At 41.1% G+C, this 18,120-nt stretch overlaps 1 protein-coding gene across 2 annotated transcripts in view; it reads left to right on the forward strand.

Moving 5' to 3' along the window:
• Window positions 1-18,120, forward strand: part of LTBP1 (latent transforming growth factor beta binding protein 1) — a 1,022,847-nt gene that overhangs the window by 737,702 nt on the left and 267,025 nt on the right. For both annotated transcript variants that reach the window (XM_069234696.1, XM_069234697.1), the window contains exons 12-13: window positions 7,693-7,926; window positions 10,077-10,099. In XM_069234696.1, the coding sequence (XP_069090797.1) occupies window positions 7,693-7,926; window positions 10,077-10,099 (257 nt within the window). The remainder of the gene's footprint in view (window positions 1-7,692; window positions 7,927-10,076; window positions 10,100-18,120) is intronic.

An 18,120-nucleotide genomic window follows, 5' to 3' on the forward strand; every position in this document is an offset into this window, starting at 1 on the left:
TTGCACCTTCCTGCACAGAAACAATCATTAGAGGCATATTCCTCTTTCTAGTTTGCTGCAGAGTGCAGCACACATGGAAAGAGGAAGTAACAAAGAGAAAAAAGATATTTCTCCACGTTACACCTCTGTAAGTGCACCATTTTGGTGCAAACCCAGGGATATTAGTGTTTGTAAATCTGGGTTCCCATCAAAATAGACAGGTAGATGCATGTGAACAGCCCAGCTCCACCCATGCAACGCCTACTGGAGGCAAAGTAACACAAAGCAGCGCTATTTTGTATTTACTAAACCACACAAAGACACAAAATAGCTTTGCATGGCTTAGTAAATGGCAAAAATGATTTTGCATCGGGTTGTGCCACAAAGGTTACCCATCCATGATGCAAAATCATAATAAATCTTGGCCCCAGCTTGATGCAGGCACTGTATCCACTACAGACCCAGAGACAGGAGTTAGAAGTTTGGTGGGCCAAAAGTCTGGAAACCATTCAGGGGAACAATATGAATTGTCTTGGCATGCTGTTCTCTCCATTTCAAATGTGCCAAAGGGTGACGTCTTGCTTAAAAGCCCTGTCAAACAGTGTTGTGTTTCTTTACACAAGTGCTTAGCAGAGCTCAAGCTTTCCTAATGAAATAATTATGCAAGAGGAGAGTTCCAGAGGAGTTTTCAAGTGTGTGGGATGACTAATGGCCAAACTGATCAGGAGTGCTGGGGTGACAGGGCATACGGAGGCTCTCAGCATACACAGGCCTTTGAAACTTCAATCCAACTCTTTGTTTCAGGTTGTTCCCTCCAGTGGAAAGTCAGTGGACTGTTTTGCGATACCTCATTGGTTGACACTGAAGAATGCTGGGCTTTTATGCTTTTCTGTTTGGTAGAAAGCAGGTGGTACTCTTAGTTTCTCATGTCTTAAGCAAAACTTAGGATAAACTGGGTGATGTGCATTGCTGTTCCCCTACAAAAGAAAGAAAATGTTTGGTTATGATTGAGTTCGATAACAAAATTAGGATTTTAATGTGTATCCAAGATTTAGAATGGAATATGAGAAAAAAACAGTGTTGTGTATGGTGCCAACAGAGGTTTCAAGGAACTAGTTTAGTAAAAATTTGCAGAGATAGTGAGTGTGAAAGGAGTTAAGTTGCTTATTACGAGTTTTTGGTTGGTAAAGAGCCAAGTTTTAGATTAATTTATTATGTTTGTTTTAGGTCTGCTTATTTCAACCTGCACAGTAGTTGAGCAGAGAGTTGCTATATTGTTTTGGTATCCCCTCAGGTTTACCATATGGGTGAAATAAATGATGCTGTAGGTTTGAAAACAGTGAAGCATGGATTTGTTGACATTGTGCTGGATGTGTCAGGAGCAGTGATTCCTTCCACTGGTGTGACTTGGAATGATGTGAAGATTGGGTGATTGTTGATGCTTCTACATCACCTTTCTTCTAACACTACTGGAGCACTAACAATGATTCATGAAGAATTATTAGTTATTAGGGTTATGGTTATGCGACCCCCCCCTTGCATTGTATATCCTTCTTGCAAGGAGGGTGGAGTCAGCCATGTGCTGAAGGTACAGAGGTGTTGGTGTGTGATTTGATGGTTTGGGAGGGAATATATTGTGCTTTGTTCTAACCCCCATAATTATTGTGTTAATTTGTGCAATTCATCTCCTGATTTGTACCACCTCTTTGAAGCTGCTTTGTGTGTGCAACCACCAGCTTCTTCTTCATCTTTCTCTGCTTGGCTCCAAAGCAATCACTGCAATATTTAGTACGTTTGAGTATCGCATCATTCTCTGTTGAACATGTTAACTAAGCTCCGATGCAAACCTAAAACGACAGCGATATGAATCTGCTGATGCCTTCTTTCTCTGGATCTTCGACTCTGCTGTACTTTCTATTGATCTGCATAAGCCTCTCGTAATGTGTATGCACCAACTCTTTTGGCTCTGGAATGGCTGTAAGGATTTTACCCAATTTACTTCTTTCACTGGCAACTTCTGCTTCAAATGCACTGTTACTTCCTTGTATTTTTCCATTACTTGAAAATGTGGACGATTATTAGGCTGCAACCTTGTTTCAGTCTAAATAATCACTAGTCTTTCAACCTCTGGACCAAGTAACAGGCACATAGTTCCCAACAAGTACTACTCGCAAAGGAAATTCTGACAAAGCCATCTCCCTTTGAGGATTCCTCGTGACCACACTCAATTTCTTTTTTTCCTTTATTCATCCATCCATCTATATTATTGAAAAAAACACATGTTAAAGGGAAATTATGACTTTTGTTATAAAAAGATGCCTAGTCCAAAGTGCCTATATATTTTTGACCGAATGTGCAAATCTTCTTGGATGTGCAAATCTGCAGTGGGTCTGTGGATTGACAGTCAAGATATCGTTTAAATCTATCTTCTTCATGCCCAGACCAGAACACGTTTTAAATGCTAATTCCTCAAAAAAACTACTGCATAACTTTACACCAAACCAAGAAAAGGGCCTTCCTTGATGAAAGCCGTACTTACAGGCCCAAGTTTTGTACAATTCATTTCATCCACTGATTTTGGATAATGTAATCAAAGTTAATATATTTATGTCATAATGTGTAACTCATGACATCATCTGGGTCGTAAACAGTGCGTTAATATCTTGAGATTAGAATCCCATTTCAAATTTTGATTTTTTGTCATGTCATTGTCTGGCCGACGGTTGTGTAATATAATATCAGTGATGCCTTCATTAGGATAATTAGTGGGTTTGAAACATGAAAAACTTCTGCTCTCTTTTTAGTCAGAGCATGTTGACAAGTAGGAGTTGTGCCCATTGTTAATCGTTCACCCATTCTCACCTTCTAGCCAATAACACTTTGTTTGCTTCAATGTTTGAGCCCAGAGCTCCAGTTTTAAAATGGAAACTATGAGTTCCAAAATGCAGTGGGTCCTTGGATACAGATCCAGGTCCGGCCGACGGCACAACACACAGTCACTGATTGAGTAAATATGTGTTCTAGATACTTCTACGGAAGACACGCTTCTGGTCTTAAAATCACATATTGTGGGCCAGGATTTAACTTTAAATACATCATTCTTTACTTTGTCTGTGGCAGAACACCCTGCCAGTGCTGCCCTGTGGTCCTATTTCATTTGTGCTGCTTTCAGGCAGCTATAGTTTTATAGCCCGCAATACTTGGGCTATTTGGCAACTGTGGAATATGAAACACTGACTAAAGTAGGTTTTGCTTCATATTTAGCATCACTTATAATGTGTTTATGGTTAGTTTTGTCTCACAGCTTACCATTAAGATGAGCTTTACTCTATGCTAGCAGAGATTTTATTAAACAATAAAAGAATGTTGCTTTTTTGTTCATCTTTTCCCTTTAGAACCAGTCTTTTTTCTTTCATTTGTCCCTGTACTTCCTCTAATCTCTCTAGCCTTTAGGGATTCCATCAACTTAATTTTCTTGCTGTCTGTCTCACTAATTATTGCAGGAAGTACACCCACACACTTGCATTATGTCCTCTATCCATGCCTTTTTCTGCATTCTCTACATAAAATTCTGACAAATGGCTCATTGTATTTCTAAAGTGCTTCTCCATTGTTTTCCTTCTACCTCAATAGCCATCCCATACATTTTGTGCTTCGAATTTTGAAGATCTAAGTTGTGACTTTCTGTCACACATTACACACCTAAGGTAATCAAGCTTTTTTAATATTGAAAGTACCCTCCAAAGGAAATTGCATCCTCTTGATACCAGGTGTGAACTCATGTCAGTCTTTCAACCACACATACATATGAAAACGGATGTCCATCGAGATTCCAAAAAGCAGGAGAGTCTTCAGGCGGAATCTTTCATCCTTCCATTGCAGGAACAAGCTTACAAACTTTAGGCTTTGCAAATCCAGCACGTATTTTTTACTAATCGACCTGTTCACAAAGAATCAAAAACAAACCACAAACAACTGATTGCAGTGCGACTATGGTAAAGGTCATCTAGTCAATTTGTGATCTCCACCACCAACTAACCAATGACAGCGTGATTCATGATGACGTCTCACCAATCTTTGTGCAACTCAGCGCCAGTCAACCTATTGTAGTGCAAATCAACTCACAACGAAGCCATGAATAGAAATCAACACAGGGCCTTTTGCCACCACAACACACTTAAACAAACAAAATAAATCTTGTCTATTAAATCTAATAAAGGAGGAAAAACAAGAAAACTAAGAAAATCAACCTCATAAATCAATAGAACAAAACCAGTATCTTTATGGCATTGATCACAAATTCACACTACGGCACATTCTCGCCCAGAGGTCATCCACCCCCGACTAGTGGGTCTACTCCTACCGTAAAGAATAAACAAACAACAACCTAAAATAGAACACATTCACAGTAAAAGTTCTAATTAATTCAGAAAAATATCTATCTTCAAGTGTATGTGGCACCTTACAAAACACACTAACATGCAGAGTATTCAACAATATATTTCAAGATATTGTATTACAACTAATCTGATTAACTTGAATCACAATAAACAGAGAAAATCCAACAGCCTTTTTCAGTGCAACACAAAAATCAACCTCTTTTAATTTGAGCAAATCAATGACAAATGCCAACTTTCTAACTCACATGTATGACAAAAACATCAAAATCAGAGTGATTAAACCACCCATTGAATCACAAATCAGAAGCACATAACTACAAATCTCACATGCAGTGTATCCCATGGTGTCACACAAACCTGCACTCTCCACCTACGATTCTGACATTACACCATCAGAATGCCACAATCACTCAAAATTCATTCCACCCTACTATTGCTCACAATCGTTTCCTCAGGAACAGCTTTGATCACTGTAAAATTGCAAATAGTACAAATCTTGGACTTTAGGGAGTGTGGACAGATTGCAGAATGAGGACCAAAATTATCTCAGAAGAGATCTATTATCTTTTCTCTTATAATGGTCACATTCTCCACCAAACTGTAGGAGCACTCTAACAGTATGGTGTAGATTATCTAACTGATAGTGTAGTATTGTGTAGATTGTCTGAATGATAGTGTCAGAGTGCACACATACCAGCACTAACATTTAACAGCATTGGCTAGTGTTATGGGTGGCTCCAGCTACAGTGGGCTCCTGTAAAATACTTTGGGCACTGGCACTTATATTATTTTAAAAAATTAAGCACTGCACAGTGGTCATAGGTATCCCAAGGCAAAAAAATCCATGTGCTGCAAATTGACACAATGGAAGACGCTTTAAAACTGCTAAACTGGAACTTACACCAGCATGGTGCAGATAAGTGTATTAATATTAACTCTGATTTTCAAAAGTATGCAAAGATTGTTAAAGCAGATCGGTGCTGCCCCTTTAAAAAATATCAATTTCTAGCACAAAGGGACATTTATTGTTATGGCCAGGTAAATATACACCGACATCAAAGAAGTAATGCACCAACTTATACAAACAAAAACCTAGAGACATCTATGATTGTTTTGGCTTAGAAGACATTGGAGAGCATTGTTTCGGGTAATCAGCCATTAACCTTAGAGAAACAATGTCAAACACCTAGATTAGCAGCCGTCTCTCTGTTATAAACCTATTCTGGTCCACATGGCAGGTCTGTCACTTGCTGTCTTCATATTATTGGCACTTCTTGTTGAGCCATTTGGACCCACATTGTTAGAAAATAAGAAGATTTCGGAAATTGTTTGTAATGTTGTAGAGATCAAACACTTGTACAGTTTATAAACAGTAGTGTTGGACCTGCAGACAAGCTAAAGTTGACTCTTTGCCACTCTAATTTCTAAATTGAAAATATCCAACTAAATATATGGCTTTCAAATTAATAATATAGAAACTATTGTAACAAATATGTGCTAAGTATCCTTACAATTTTTCTTTGTTGTAGACGTTTTCACACATACTATATAGAGGGTTGTATAATATCAGGAAATAAAGCTCTCTATGAACCACTAATCAGACTATCTTCTACCCTCCAATGTGTTTGACTATCTACAGTTCTGAATGTGAACAAAGGATTTGACGCATACTAAGAGCTCTACAGTGACTTCAGGTGGAATCCCGATTAAGGCAGAAACTGAAGCTATATGGGATGCATTCGGGTTTCTCTCAGGGACCCCGTTTACCATTGAAAGCCTGATGGTATACATGTGGGCAAAAGTGCCCAGAATTCTGGAAAAACCTGTGGAAGCTTCCCCACAATAATTGCCTTTTTACATGTGAAAAGAAAAACTCTTGAAGGCACAGTAATACTGCATGTTCTACCTAGCATACTGTGTATTATCTGTATAATTCTGTGTTCGATATTGCCACGCCTTTTTCCCCTCTCCAAACTGTTGTGAGGGTTAAGTGTGAAGATGAGTCTATTTCACTCTATAATCTATCGGGCTCAGGATTTACCTATGGAAGCACATCCATACATTACTGTTTCTTACAACACACAGAGGAGAAGTAGTTCGAACATACATTATTAACAGGTGTTCTGTAACAATGGCTGTTCCAAAGGTCTGGTCTAAACTACCACGTATGTTAAAAATTAATACAAAACATTGTAAACATTGCTAAAAATGCATTGATGCTTATCAGTCTAGCAAATAAAATAATAGTCAGATCTTAATGCAAAGTACTTCCAGGAAAATGCTCAGGGCACCAGAATAAAAATCACAATACCCATGGGAACTCGGGAAGACCAAGTTCATAGAGGTACGAGACGTGTGGTTATGAAATGTAAATACATAACGACTTACGTGTACTGCTAGTGCCTTTGTTACTCATTCAATGTCTACTGCAAATATGAACGATATCAATCACAGATCATTTATTTTCAATAGAAAAATGATGCTCTAAAACATTGCCCCACATGTGCATTTACTTTTATACCAGAGAACTACCACGTTTTCTTTCTGTAGAAGCATTATAAGTATTTTTAAGAAAATAGAAACCAGCAAATGTACCTGCACCTGGAAATAATGTGCATTTATCTTCTTAACTGATTGGTAACAGATCTGAAGTCTAGCCTATCTGAAATAACTGCAGATGAACCACTACCAAATATGAACTAGTACTAGCAAAGGCAATAGGTATGGCTACAGTATTTTAAAAACTCCTGCTGCAGTGAAAAAGCAAAACGAAAATGATTGCCTTCTGTATTTAGTGTTTCCATTTGCATTTGAGTTGTAAAAGATTCCCTTACTTTTTTGCAATGAAAGCACTTAATAGGAGGTGGAATGGTACACCAAACGTCCAATAGCAAGAGGTGAGACAATAGCATGCATAAGGTGAGGGGAAAATACGACTCTAGATGGATCCACAGACATAGACACATGTATATTTTGAAGAATTGATAGCAACATATCTTGCAGACAGCTGCACTGCTGAGCCAAACCTAAAATGTTAGCACTCCTTGAACAAACGGTGTAATGTTAACAAAATCTAGAAAGAAATGTGGAATTTATGCTCACTATCTTATTTCCTTTGTTCTTAACCAATAGGAAATGTAAGGCTGTGGTTTTCAGTAAACAAATGCCTAAGTATTTGAAAATCATATTATTTCCTCTGGTTGTTGACTGTGAGTTTTTGAAGAATCAAACTCCTCCCAGCTAAAGGCCAGGTCTGTGTGCCCCTTGGATCGATCACTTACAACAGTCTCCTTTTTGTCTATCCGCATTGTAGCTGCTTTTAAGGATATCTGCCCTGGTGGGATGGGTTACACCGTTTCTGGCTCCAGTCGAACCAAGGTGAACTTTCACCAACCTGCCGTCAGAGTTCAGCCGCCTTCGACCAATGTAAGGACAAACTCTATTCGACCAGCACCCAGAGTTACGCAAGCACCCCTCCCAGCAAAGCAGGAGCCAGTCGAGGCCCTGAGCTTTCCACAGAATGAGTCAGAAGTGCCGCTTAAAGAAGGTAAGAACGGGGGAACGAGGCATCGTGGAAAAATAATTTAGTCAAACTAATATATTTTTTTATTATCATTAAAGAGTTGTGTGATGCAATGTCAAGCGCCTTTGAGGATATATTTAAAAAACATATCAAGGGCACTAAAGCAGAGCTGTTGAGGGAGAGGGCTTTTGTGCAAAGGTTAAAAAAGGAGCACCTGACAAATAGCAAATGAACAAAATACAAGGAGCTTAAATATTGCTTCAAGGCTGCAACCAACAGAACATTCAGATTAAAAACTGAGGACAGCAGCATTATTGAAAGAAACTATGGGAACCAGCTAACGTCTGCAGTCCTCCGGCTGCTAGAAGAAGAGGAGTTGGAAAGATGAGGAAGAGTGCTGGAGTGGAAAAGGGAAGACATGGGGCTGAGTGTGTCACCATGCAAAGAGTGGACATCGCTGCCACTGTCAACCAATGGGAAATATTAAATGGAGCTTCTTGCATATTTTTACTAATGTGTGCCGTCGGTTTCTCATTGTCGTAATGGGGACACGTAGGTCTGGGAAAACACGATGATCCTCAGGAATGAAATAACAAAAATGAACCCTGTCCCTTTCGCGGAATGTGATGTTGGAGTCACCTGTAATCAGGGACACCCTTGTGGCCAGGTGTTGTATGGAGCAGAAACTCACACCTGTGGGTCCTAATAGCCCCTCTACATTTTGCATTTTTACCCTAGTATTGTAACCTCCCCACACCATTTATACACTAAAAGACCATTGCACACACAATCGAAACCGAGCTGCTGTGAAAAATGCACAGAATGCTTACTCCCAAGCTCAGTTTAGTCCCTAAACCCCAGTAAGGCGTGAACTTAACGATGAAGCAGACCCCATAATGTAGGTGATAATTCAGGGTCCTTATGAACATAAACTCCATCTGGTGTTAGTCTCCTCCAGACAGTAGCTAGCCTCGAGTGTCTACCTGATGCTGGACGATCCTACGTCTGCTCTTCTACAGGGACAGTACCTCTTTTGTGATTTCAGTTTCACCATGGATGATGTACTCTTGTTTGCTACTTCAGGATCCATCTCACTGTCCATTTGTATTAATGCTCGTCAGTGTGGGTGGCCTTGTGTTTGCTGGGATATTTATTGCACTTGATAAATCATGATAGACTGAGAACTGGTATTTAGTGGGTGAAATAAATACTACTCATTACAAGGTTTTCCCTAGTAATTACTCAGGATTTTTCCCATGGTAAATTCTGTCATGTTTGAACTGAGGAAGCTTTGCAGGGGATGCAAAGTTGATGGCACCCGGAAATTACTGGGTATTATAAAGTCAACATTACGTGTAATTCTGAAATGTACAACCAGTGATTTGGGCTACATGCAGAATTATCCAGGCTCCTCCTAATGAGGGCCTATGTCTGTGTTTTGTCTTGTTGATTGATACATCTATGTGTCGTATGGAGTGGTACCACAATATCATGGTCAAAATATCATCTCTAGATACATCATGGCTATGATATCAACCCCCAAAATATCATCAAGTTAGAGTTAATAATAGTGAATCCACACTGACCTTGGCAATATTCTGGCAGTGCATATGATGGCTGTGATGTCGATATTGCGCCCTCAACATTGTAACATATAACCTTCTTGGTTGCATTTTATGTGGAACTTAGACGATTTTGAGTTTGTCCTTGTCGCTTTCTAATGTATAACCTCTGAGCAGAAGAAATGTAAACCTTATTTACTCTTGAAAACATATTATTGATCTTTTCCCCATAGACAGTTCTCCTTCTGATCACATTCTGCTTCCCAGTCACTGTCATGCAGTTACCAAAGTCATGTGTGCTCAGTTTAGGGTTTTCCTGGTATTGATTGTTTCAAAGAACATTGAATACAGTCTCAAGCACAGTGGGTCGTGTGCCAGACACCTACCATTTTTAACTATTTAATAGTTAACTTCGTTACAATTACTTGAATGCAGTGAAACTTTTTCTCAACCAGATTGGTGGGTGAATGGATTTCCCCGGGCTTTAAAGAAACATGTTCCTCACAAATTCTTATTGCTTAACTGCTTTGGAAAGGCTCAGATTGAATCTCATCTCTGCAAAATAAGTTGTAAACTAGCTAACCTTCCTCTTTTGTTTCTTCCTATTTGCAGTGACCACGACAGCTCCTGATCAGGTAAAGGATCAAATCTTTTTCAACCTTGAATTTTGGTGAAAAAAAAGTTCGGACCCCTGGTATTGTAGGCCGCACAGCCTGTTCTTAGCTAGTGGTGTGTCAAGGATGCTGTGGGCCCTAGCGCAAGCGAGACAAAATGAGCCCCACGAGAACAGTTTAGTAGTAAAAGACGGCCATTGAAGACTTTTATACCCTGGTTCCGGTGTCACTGCGCCTGCTGCCCTATTGATAGTTGCACCCTCTTCAGTGGTAAGCAACTGTACGTGACGGGCTGCTCAGCAGCTACTGTACAGCCATCTGGTTAAGCACTCAGCGGTCTGTGCCTTTCCTCGTCAGAGTCAGAGGCAGACTGAGCCAGAGTGAAATCCAATCAGGTGCCTGGAAAATCCCAAATTCCGCTTTTGTAAAGCTCTCAATGAAAGCAAATTCAAAACCTCGCCTGGCAGACGGTGCGAAATTGCAGCTGGCAGTGGGGAAGAAAGGGTTCCATGGGTCCTAATGCAAGCAGGGAATAGATAGACCTCCTTCGATTGAGTAGTAAAAACACCTATATTAGCGCCGACCTCTGGGCCCTGGTTCCAGTGCACCTTCCGAACTATTGATAGCTTATCCCCTACATCTCACCCGTCTCATAGTCAGCTTTTTTTCTTTTCTAAGTATTGACCAAGCACAAGTGGATTTTTTTCATGGTTAGTGCTGACATCTTTTACCTGCACAATTTCAATGTCATAGCTGGATTACTGTGAGCAAAACAAAATATTTCTTCCTATCGGGAATAACCATTCAGCAGTTTCTGTTCAACCTTCTAAAAAATTGGGGTGGTTGGAGAATATTTTGCATTCCATTTATACATTTACCCCAAGTTGTTTTTAGAATGATTCAATGTGCAGATGATGTGGAAAACCTAATTGTACGTTTGTGAATAACCACAAAATTATGACTGTGTCAGTCACATCATCCCCAGACCATGACCCAATGGCATCGCTCACCCCCACCCCCTATTCCTAATATTACAGTGGTAAACAATCTGCCAGCTTCATCACCAATGTATGTGCAATTTCTGAATTACGCTGAATCAGTTTATCCGCATATGGAATTGACATTTTGCACACAGAAGCAACACCTAGGTCAAAATAAATGTTTGAAATCGAGGCCCATAAATTCTATTTTTACAGGCACAATACCATGTTTGAAGGAGGTATTCCAGATATTCCTAATAACAGTAGAGGGGGAGACTGCAGTCAAAGACTCATTTTCTCTTTGCAAGAGCCGCTATGTCCATGGCAGGTGCACCGTAGACATAGAGCAAGACCCTCAGCTATTGGTATGTGTTATTTTCTTGCACCCGCTCCAGCATATGTTGTGGCCACCACATCAGTGTTCCAGAATGTGCACTAGCCAGTGAAGGAGCACACCCTTAGCTTCTTTTCTGAAATGGTACATGCCCCAGGGAATGCAAGACTTTCCTCATTTGCATGAGGAATGACTGATGCAGACATGGTATTTGTGCACCAACAACTCTCACTCACTTGGTATCACAGAAATGTCCCCCTTTTATCATACCACTGTTTGTAGCTAATGGGAAGTTGGTATTCTAAGGAGGAATGGCCCAGCTGCCCCGCTGTGGGATGGAGACCTGTAATAGTGCTGAGTGCTTAAAATGGGGGGAAAGGTGCAGGTACTTATCAAATTGAGCTGTGGCCTGGGGACGTGGCAAGGAGGCGGGGCTAGAGGTGATGCTAAGGGTTGGGCTAATGACAAACATTTAAAGAGCTTAACATTTTTTTTAAATTGCAAATGATGACAAATTACTTCAATCTGTATTGTTGGTGCCCTTGCGTGTATTAAGGGTACTCTTAACATTCTCTTTTAAATGTTGCATATATGAAGAGTGCCTCTGCACAAATGGCATATCAATCTGATTTGAATGCTTCGGGACCCTCAGTGCACTGCATCTATACCGGGGTCTCCAACCATTTCTGTAATGAGAGCTACTTATGTTCAATGGAGCACATCAACAGCTACTAATATTATCAGTGTTATAATAGTGACTACATCAAACAAAATTACATCAGTCGCCACCATATGCAAGACTACTACCAGAGATCACCTCAGTGCATCAAGCATGGCTGCCAACAGTTACATATAAAAGAGTTTTACAAAATGGAATTGAGCTGTGGCCTGGGGACGTGGCAAGGAGGCGGGGCTAGAGGTGATGCTAAGGGTGGGGCTAATGACAAACATTTAAAGAGCTTAACATTTTTTTTTAATTGCGAATGATGACAAATTACTTCAATCTATATTGTTGGTGCCCTTGCGTGTATTAAGGGTACTCTTAACATTCTCTTTTAAATGTTGCATATATGAAGAGTGCCTCTGCACAAATGGCATATCAATCAGATTTGAATGCTTCGGGACCCTCAGTGCACTGCATCTATACCAGGGGTCTCCAACCATTTCTGTAATATGAGCTACTTATGTTCAATGGAGCATATCAACAGCTACTAATATTATCAGTGTTATAATAGTGACTACATCAAACAAAATTACATCAGTCGCCACCATATGCAAGACTACTACCAGAGATCACCTCAGTGCATCAAGCATGACTGCCAACAGTTACATATAAAAGTGTTTTACAAAATGGAATGCCTCTACATAGGTAATACATAACAAATATAGCTTCAGTGCCTCTAGGACCATGGTAATAACATTTGTAAAAAGCCTGCTCAATGCCACATTATTTATCAGTCACAAATCAGTTTTAAATATATTTTGGATAATTTTCTTTAAATAGCAGTTCTGAAAATAAAAGCATTTTTTTCTCAACTATGCTCTAACATTTGGGGTACGTATATGAATTCAACCAAAGAAAAGCTTCTAATTTAGTAGTGGGTTTGCACATAGGCGAACTACTTCCAGGTACCTGGAGAGCTATCAGTAGCTCACGAGCTACTTGTTGGAGACTCCTGAAATATACCCTCTGACATCTCTGCTTCTGCGCCCCCATTGCACTGCATCTCTACCCTCTTGTAAATCCACCTATGTACCCTCAATGTACTGCATCTCCCCCCCGGTACCTCTGCACCCTCTGGTGCCTCTGCCAGTCTACCCTCTGTACCCTCACTGAATAACTCAGCATAGTACAGCAACACCACTCATGTGTTTCTAGGGAGATGTGACATTCATTATTCCGGTTCACAAGTGAGCTGCTTTACAAACTGAGGACTTTGATACCCTCTGACATCTCTCCTCTGAACAGCGGCAGCTGGCACCCTTTAAAAGTGGTGGGGCAAGTGAAGTGCCTCACCACTTCCTAAAAAAATAAAAAAATAAAACACCTGCTCCCTCCAAAACCCCAAAGTAAACCACCCCTCTGTTCAAAAGCCCAAATTACAAAGTACAAACCAATATTACACTTACAGGCATTACACACATACATGCATTACACCTACACATGCACTACACATTTAAAATAAAAAAACAGCACATACCCACAGGCTGTGCATCCTTCTTGGTGCTCTTCTCCTTCATCGATGCCAGAAGAGCTGCCCTAACTAATCCGCTGCTGTCATGACACTGCTGTCATGCTGTTAACCTACAAGAGAGAAGCACCTGGATTGGATGGAGCATCCTGGCTGGATGCTCCTTCATGCCGTACAGGCCTGTGCTGGGTCTCCACCCAGCTGTCTTAAGACAGCTGAGTGGAGAGCTTTATAGTGCGCATGTCACTTCAGCCGGCACAAATCAGCCGGCCTAGGAAAACATGCACACTTTGGAGCGTTCTGTCAGCCATGCTCCTGTCCTCTACTGCCAATCGGCAGTAGAGGACATGCCCAGCATGTCTCTGGGCTGGTGCACACTGCACATTTAAAAATAAAATGGCAATGAAAGCTTGGGGCGGGGCAGTGTGCAGGGCACTCACCTATGTCTGAGTTGCAGAAGGTTCCGCGCTGGGTCCTCAGTCTAACTGACACTGGTGGCAAACCTGCATCTTCCAGGTGCTCTTCTCTGCCTCCTCGTCGGAATTTTATGGCTCTTTGTTTTTCGTCCTGCTGCCTGCGCTGATACAGAAGAAAGGGAAAGCCAGAGCAAATTGCATATTTTAAAGTGATTCCCTTCCTTCCCGCCTCACACCTACCTGGTGGGCAATGTCACACATTACTCTGCCATGGTGCGTCACTACTGGTGTGAAATTGCCATCATGTGTGCATGCCCTGCAGTGAGAAATGTGATGCATGCTCACATGATGACTATTTGTGACCTGAAATGCCTACCTGATGCAATGAGTTCTCTCCTTTGTAACGGAGAAGTTACAGTACTCTTGGGGAAGAAAAAAAAGCAGTGCTGGTACTAAATACATATTAGTACTGGCCCATTTAAAGCACTGAGAGTGCTGGTATATTCAGAGGGTTTCGCTAGTACAAGGGTCTCCAACCTTTTCTGTAGCGAGAGCGTCTTCTGATCAGTGAAAAATCATTGTGAGCTACTGAAAGATAAATACCTTGTGCATTGTCACCAGATACCATCACGCCCAGCTTCATTGTCTTTACACCTAATGCCCGTAGAGGAAGATAATATGTTTTGAACAAAATATTGTGACTAGCTGAACTATGACAGGACTGCCATTTGCGTCAGCAAGAGCATGGTCTTTGGGAATGTATGAACATGTGTGCATACGAATGAGATACACGTCTATGGGTTACTGAGAGCCTAGGTAGTGTGTACTTGTGGCACAGGACATACCTTTTGCCATATGTAGCACCGCTAATGTATAACACGAACATGCAACCATTCCTTTTAAATGGGAGAAACTCAAAGGTAAAAAATGTTCATAATATGGAACATATTTCTGCACTTTAAATTTCTCACATTTAAACAAAAATGACTGTATTTTTCAGTAAAAAAAATATAGCACAGTGTTCTACTGGGCACTGGGAACAAGAGGCCTGCTGTTTGCAAAATGCAGCACTTTGAAAATAAATTGAGAAAATTAAAATAAAAAGTTAACTTAATCATTAGGCTACCTTTTCATTTTGATTTTCTACCATTTAAAAGCATTGAGAAGCATAATTTTGCTCCCACCTCCAATATTGAGTTGACAAGGACTTTTATTTAAGAGGTAAAATTCCTTAGCACTTCAATTCTTGACCTCTCTGCCCCCCCTGGGTTATAAATCTCACTCTAGCACTGCTCATTGTCAGACCCTGCTATCTGCAGCCTGATGGCAATAATGTAAAATAAACACAGCCTCTCCTTAACTTTAAAAGGAAAAATGTGACCCTGTGCTTATCTAAAAGTGAACTCAAAGCTGTAAACTAATCTGAAGGTGTCTGGGAGGTACTGGTAACTCCCCATGGACTGGTTGGAGACACTTGCTCTAGTGCAATAGTATTATGAAAAAGCGTGCATTGTGTTCAAATGGGGTCTCCTGGTCATCTATCTGTTCGAATTGTATATGTGGGACAGCACATTAGCCTGCTGTTTGCACCCTTTTACATGAATCCTGCCTGTTCTCCCAGGAGGCTTCCAAATTAGTTTTTTGTTTAATGTTTGTTTAGCAAAAGCACAACCTCCTCCTTTAAGGAACAAGGCTGCTGTAAAAAAAATCCAATTTGGGAATGCAAACAAAGAAATGGTGGTCTGCTGTCCCTTGCAGGCCACCGTGCTTGTGCTTGTGGCTAATGAAAGTGACCTGCCTAACTAGTCCTAAATATGCAATTTGTTCTGCGACCCTCTGCAAGTTGAAAATTTGCGACGGAGCCCAAAATCAGAGTTGGGTCACAAATAGGCACTATTTGCAACCAGTATTTGCATCCTGTCTTTTTGTACTCGGGCCTTTACTGAGTAAGTAATTTGCAAATCAAGTTTGTTATACATGCTGTGTGGCTTGAACAAAACATAGTCAGTCATTATTGACTTCTTTATGATGTGCACAAGGCTGCTTTAACGAAACAAGCTCATGCTCACAAAAAACATCCCGGTTAATGCCTTACAGTCAAAGTTTCCCTTCTCACTAATGCACTATTAAGACATGCAGAGCAACGCAGCCTTAGCCCAGCCCCCTCCCCAAATTCACAAATAGTATCCTTCCCTAACCAGCCTCCTGTCACTTTCACTTTAAATTTAGCTACCCCGCTGGAGGGTATCCCCAGACTGCTCATCTAGTAAAAGATCTGTCAACTTACACTAATTAAAGTACAAACATTCCAAAATTTCCACTACGCCACACCCCTGCCTCGCCAAAAGCCAGCCATCCTGAAAATGAAAGTTATCACTGTCTTTATACAGGTTGCCATCTGTACTGATTTTTAGGGTTGAGCCTATGAAACACTATTGTATACAAAAAAGGGCTTGGGGCCCTTTACTTTACCATTTGTTGGTTTCACATCACTTTGCAGCCTACTTAATTGCCCAGTACAGCCAAAACGTAATTTCTGATTATCTGTTTGGAGCAGGGACCAAGCACAGGTTGATTTAAGTTAATCTGTGCCCATCTACTGCTTCTAACGTGATAGAGGTACAATTTTTCTTTCTTGTTACTTGCCCGGCCTCACTTTTTGTTTTGTTTTTTCAGATTTGTATAGCACAAACTTACCTGCATCTACTGTAGCTCTTTACATGAGCACTGGTCAAACTTTCATGCAAGTGCTGATTTCTCAACTTAACAGTGCACATTTTTGTTTATTTTTTGCAATCTTGTATAGTGAAAACTCGACCGGCAGGTATTAAGGCTCTTTACATGAGCACCAGTTACATTGCAGAAGGTCGCATTCATGTTTTTTAGGCACAGATACATAAAGTGATCTGCCCAGAATCACAAGTAGTTGATCCAACGCGGAGACTCAAACCTGGTTCTCCAGGTTCCCAATGAAAAGAGAACAAATGATGTATGGAATGCTGAACAATGTCAAACATTCACCCCCAGTCATTTTTTTGCTCACCACGCCATTCCAGTTTGGGCCCAGCCATATGCAAATCAGTCTTGACCCTGCTCCCCTATGGGAACAGTCTAGCCCAAACAGCTATGTCAGGTCCTTTTGGACTGGAAACAAGCATCCTGGGACTGGTTGTGGGGTATCACCCCTTATCAGTCAGTCAAGCTTGAATCCAGTGGCATGGCGAGCGCACAACTCACATCTGGGCATACCTGTCCCACATAGGTCAACAAATGCAGAAAGAGCAGATGCTGGATTGAATGCTGAACAATGTCAAACATTCACCCCCAGTCAGGGATCCGGGCTTAAATCCATTGTTTTTTTGCTCACCACGCCTTTCCAATTTGGACCCAGCCTCATGTAAATCAATTTTGACCCAAATAGGGAGAAACTGGTCCTAGCTTCTTTGTGTCCCAGTTTTGCATTTGCTGCCCTAAGTGCGCTGGGTATGCCCAGATGTGGGTCCCAGGCTCACTGTGCCACTGGAACTAAGCTATACCTGGCAGGAGAGCCCCAGATAGGGTGAAACAGGTCCTAGGTTGCCTGTGTTCTGGTTCAGGTTGGAACTGGCCTGGTAATTTAGGTTGGACTGTTCCCATATGGAGCAAGGTCAAAACTGATTTGCATATAGTTGGGCCCAAACTGAGGTGGCGTGGTGTGCAAAACAATTATGAATTGGGATACATCCCGAGCGATTGCCAGTGAATTAGATTAACTCAAGCATCCCATCCTCATTTGCTGCCCTATGTGCTCCGGGTATGCATAGACCTGGGTCCCGAGCTCACTGTGCCACTGGAACCAAGCTATACCTGGCTGAAGAGCCCTAAATAGGGCAATACTGATCCTAGATTGCTTGTGTTCCAGTTCAGGGAGGACTTTGCCTCACAGTTCGGGCTGGACTTTCCCCATAAGCAGCAGGGCCAGGACAGATTTGCATATGGCTGGGTCCAAACTGAGGTGGCATAGTGGTCAAAAAAATTATGGATTGAGATGTGGCCCCAAGCAGTTGCCAGTGGCTTAGCTTAATTCAAACATTCCATCTATCACCTTGTTTTTGCATTCTCTATGTTCCCAAGTCAGCAG

The sequence above is a fragment of the Pleurodeles waltl genome, chromosome 5 (genome assembly GCF_031143425.1).
Source record: "Pleurodeles waltl isolate 20211129_DDA chromosome 5, aPleWal1.hap1.20221129, whole genome shotgun sequence".
In the NCBI taxonomy this organism is placed as follows: Eukaryota; Metazoa; Chordata; class Amphibia; order Caudata; family Salamandridae; genus Pleurodeles; species Pleurodeles waltl.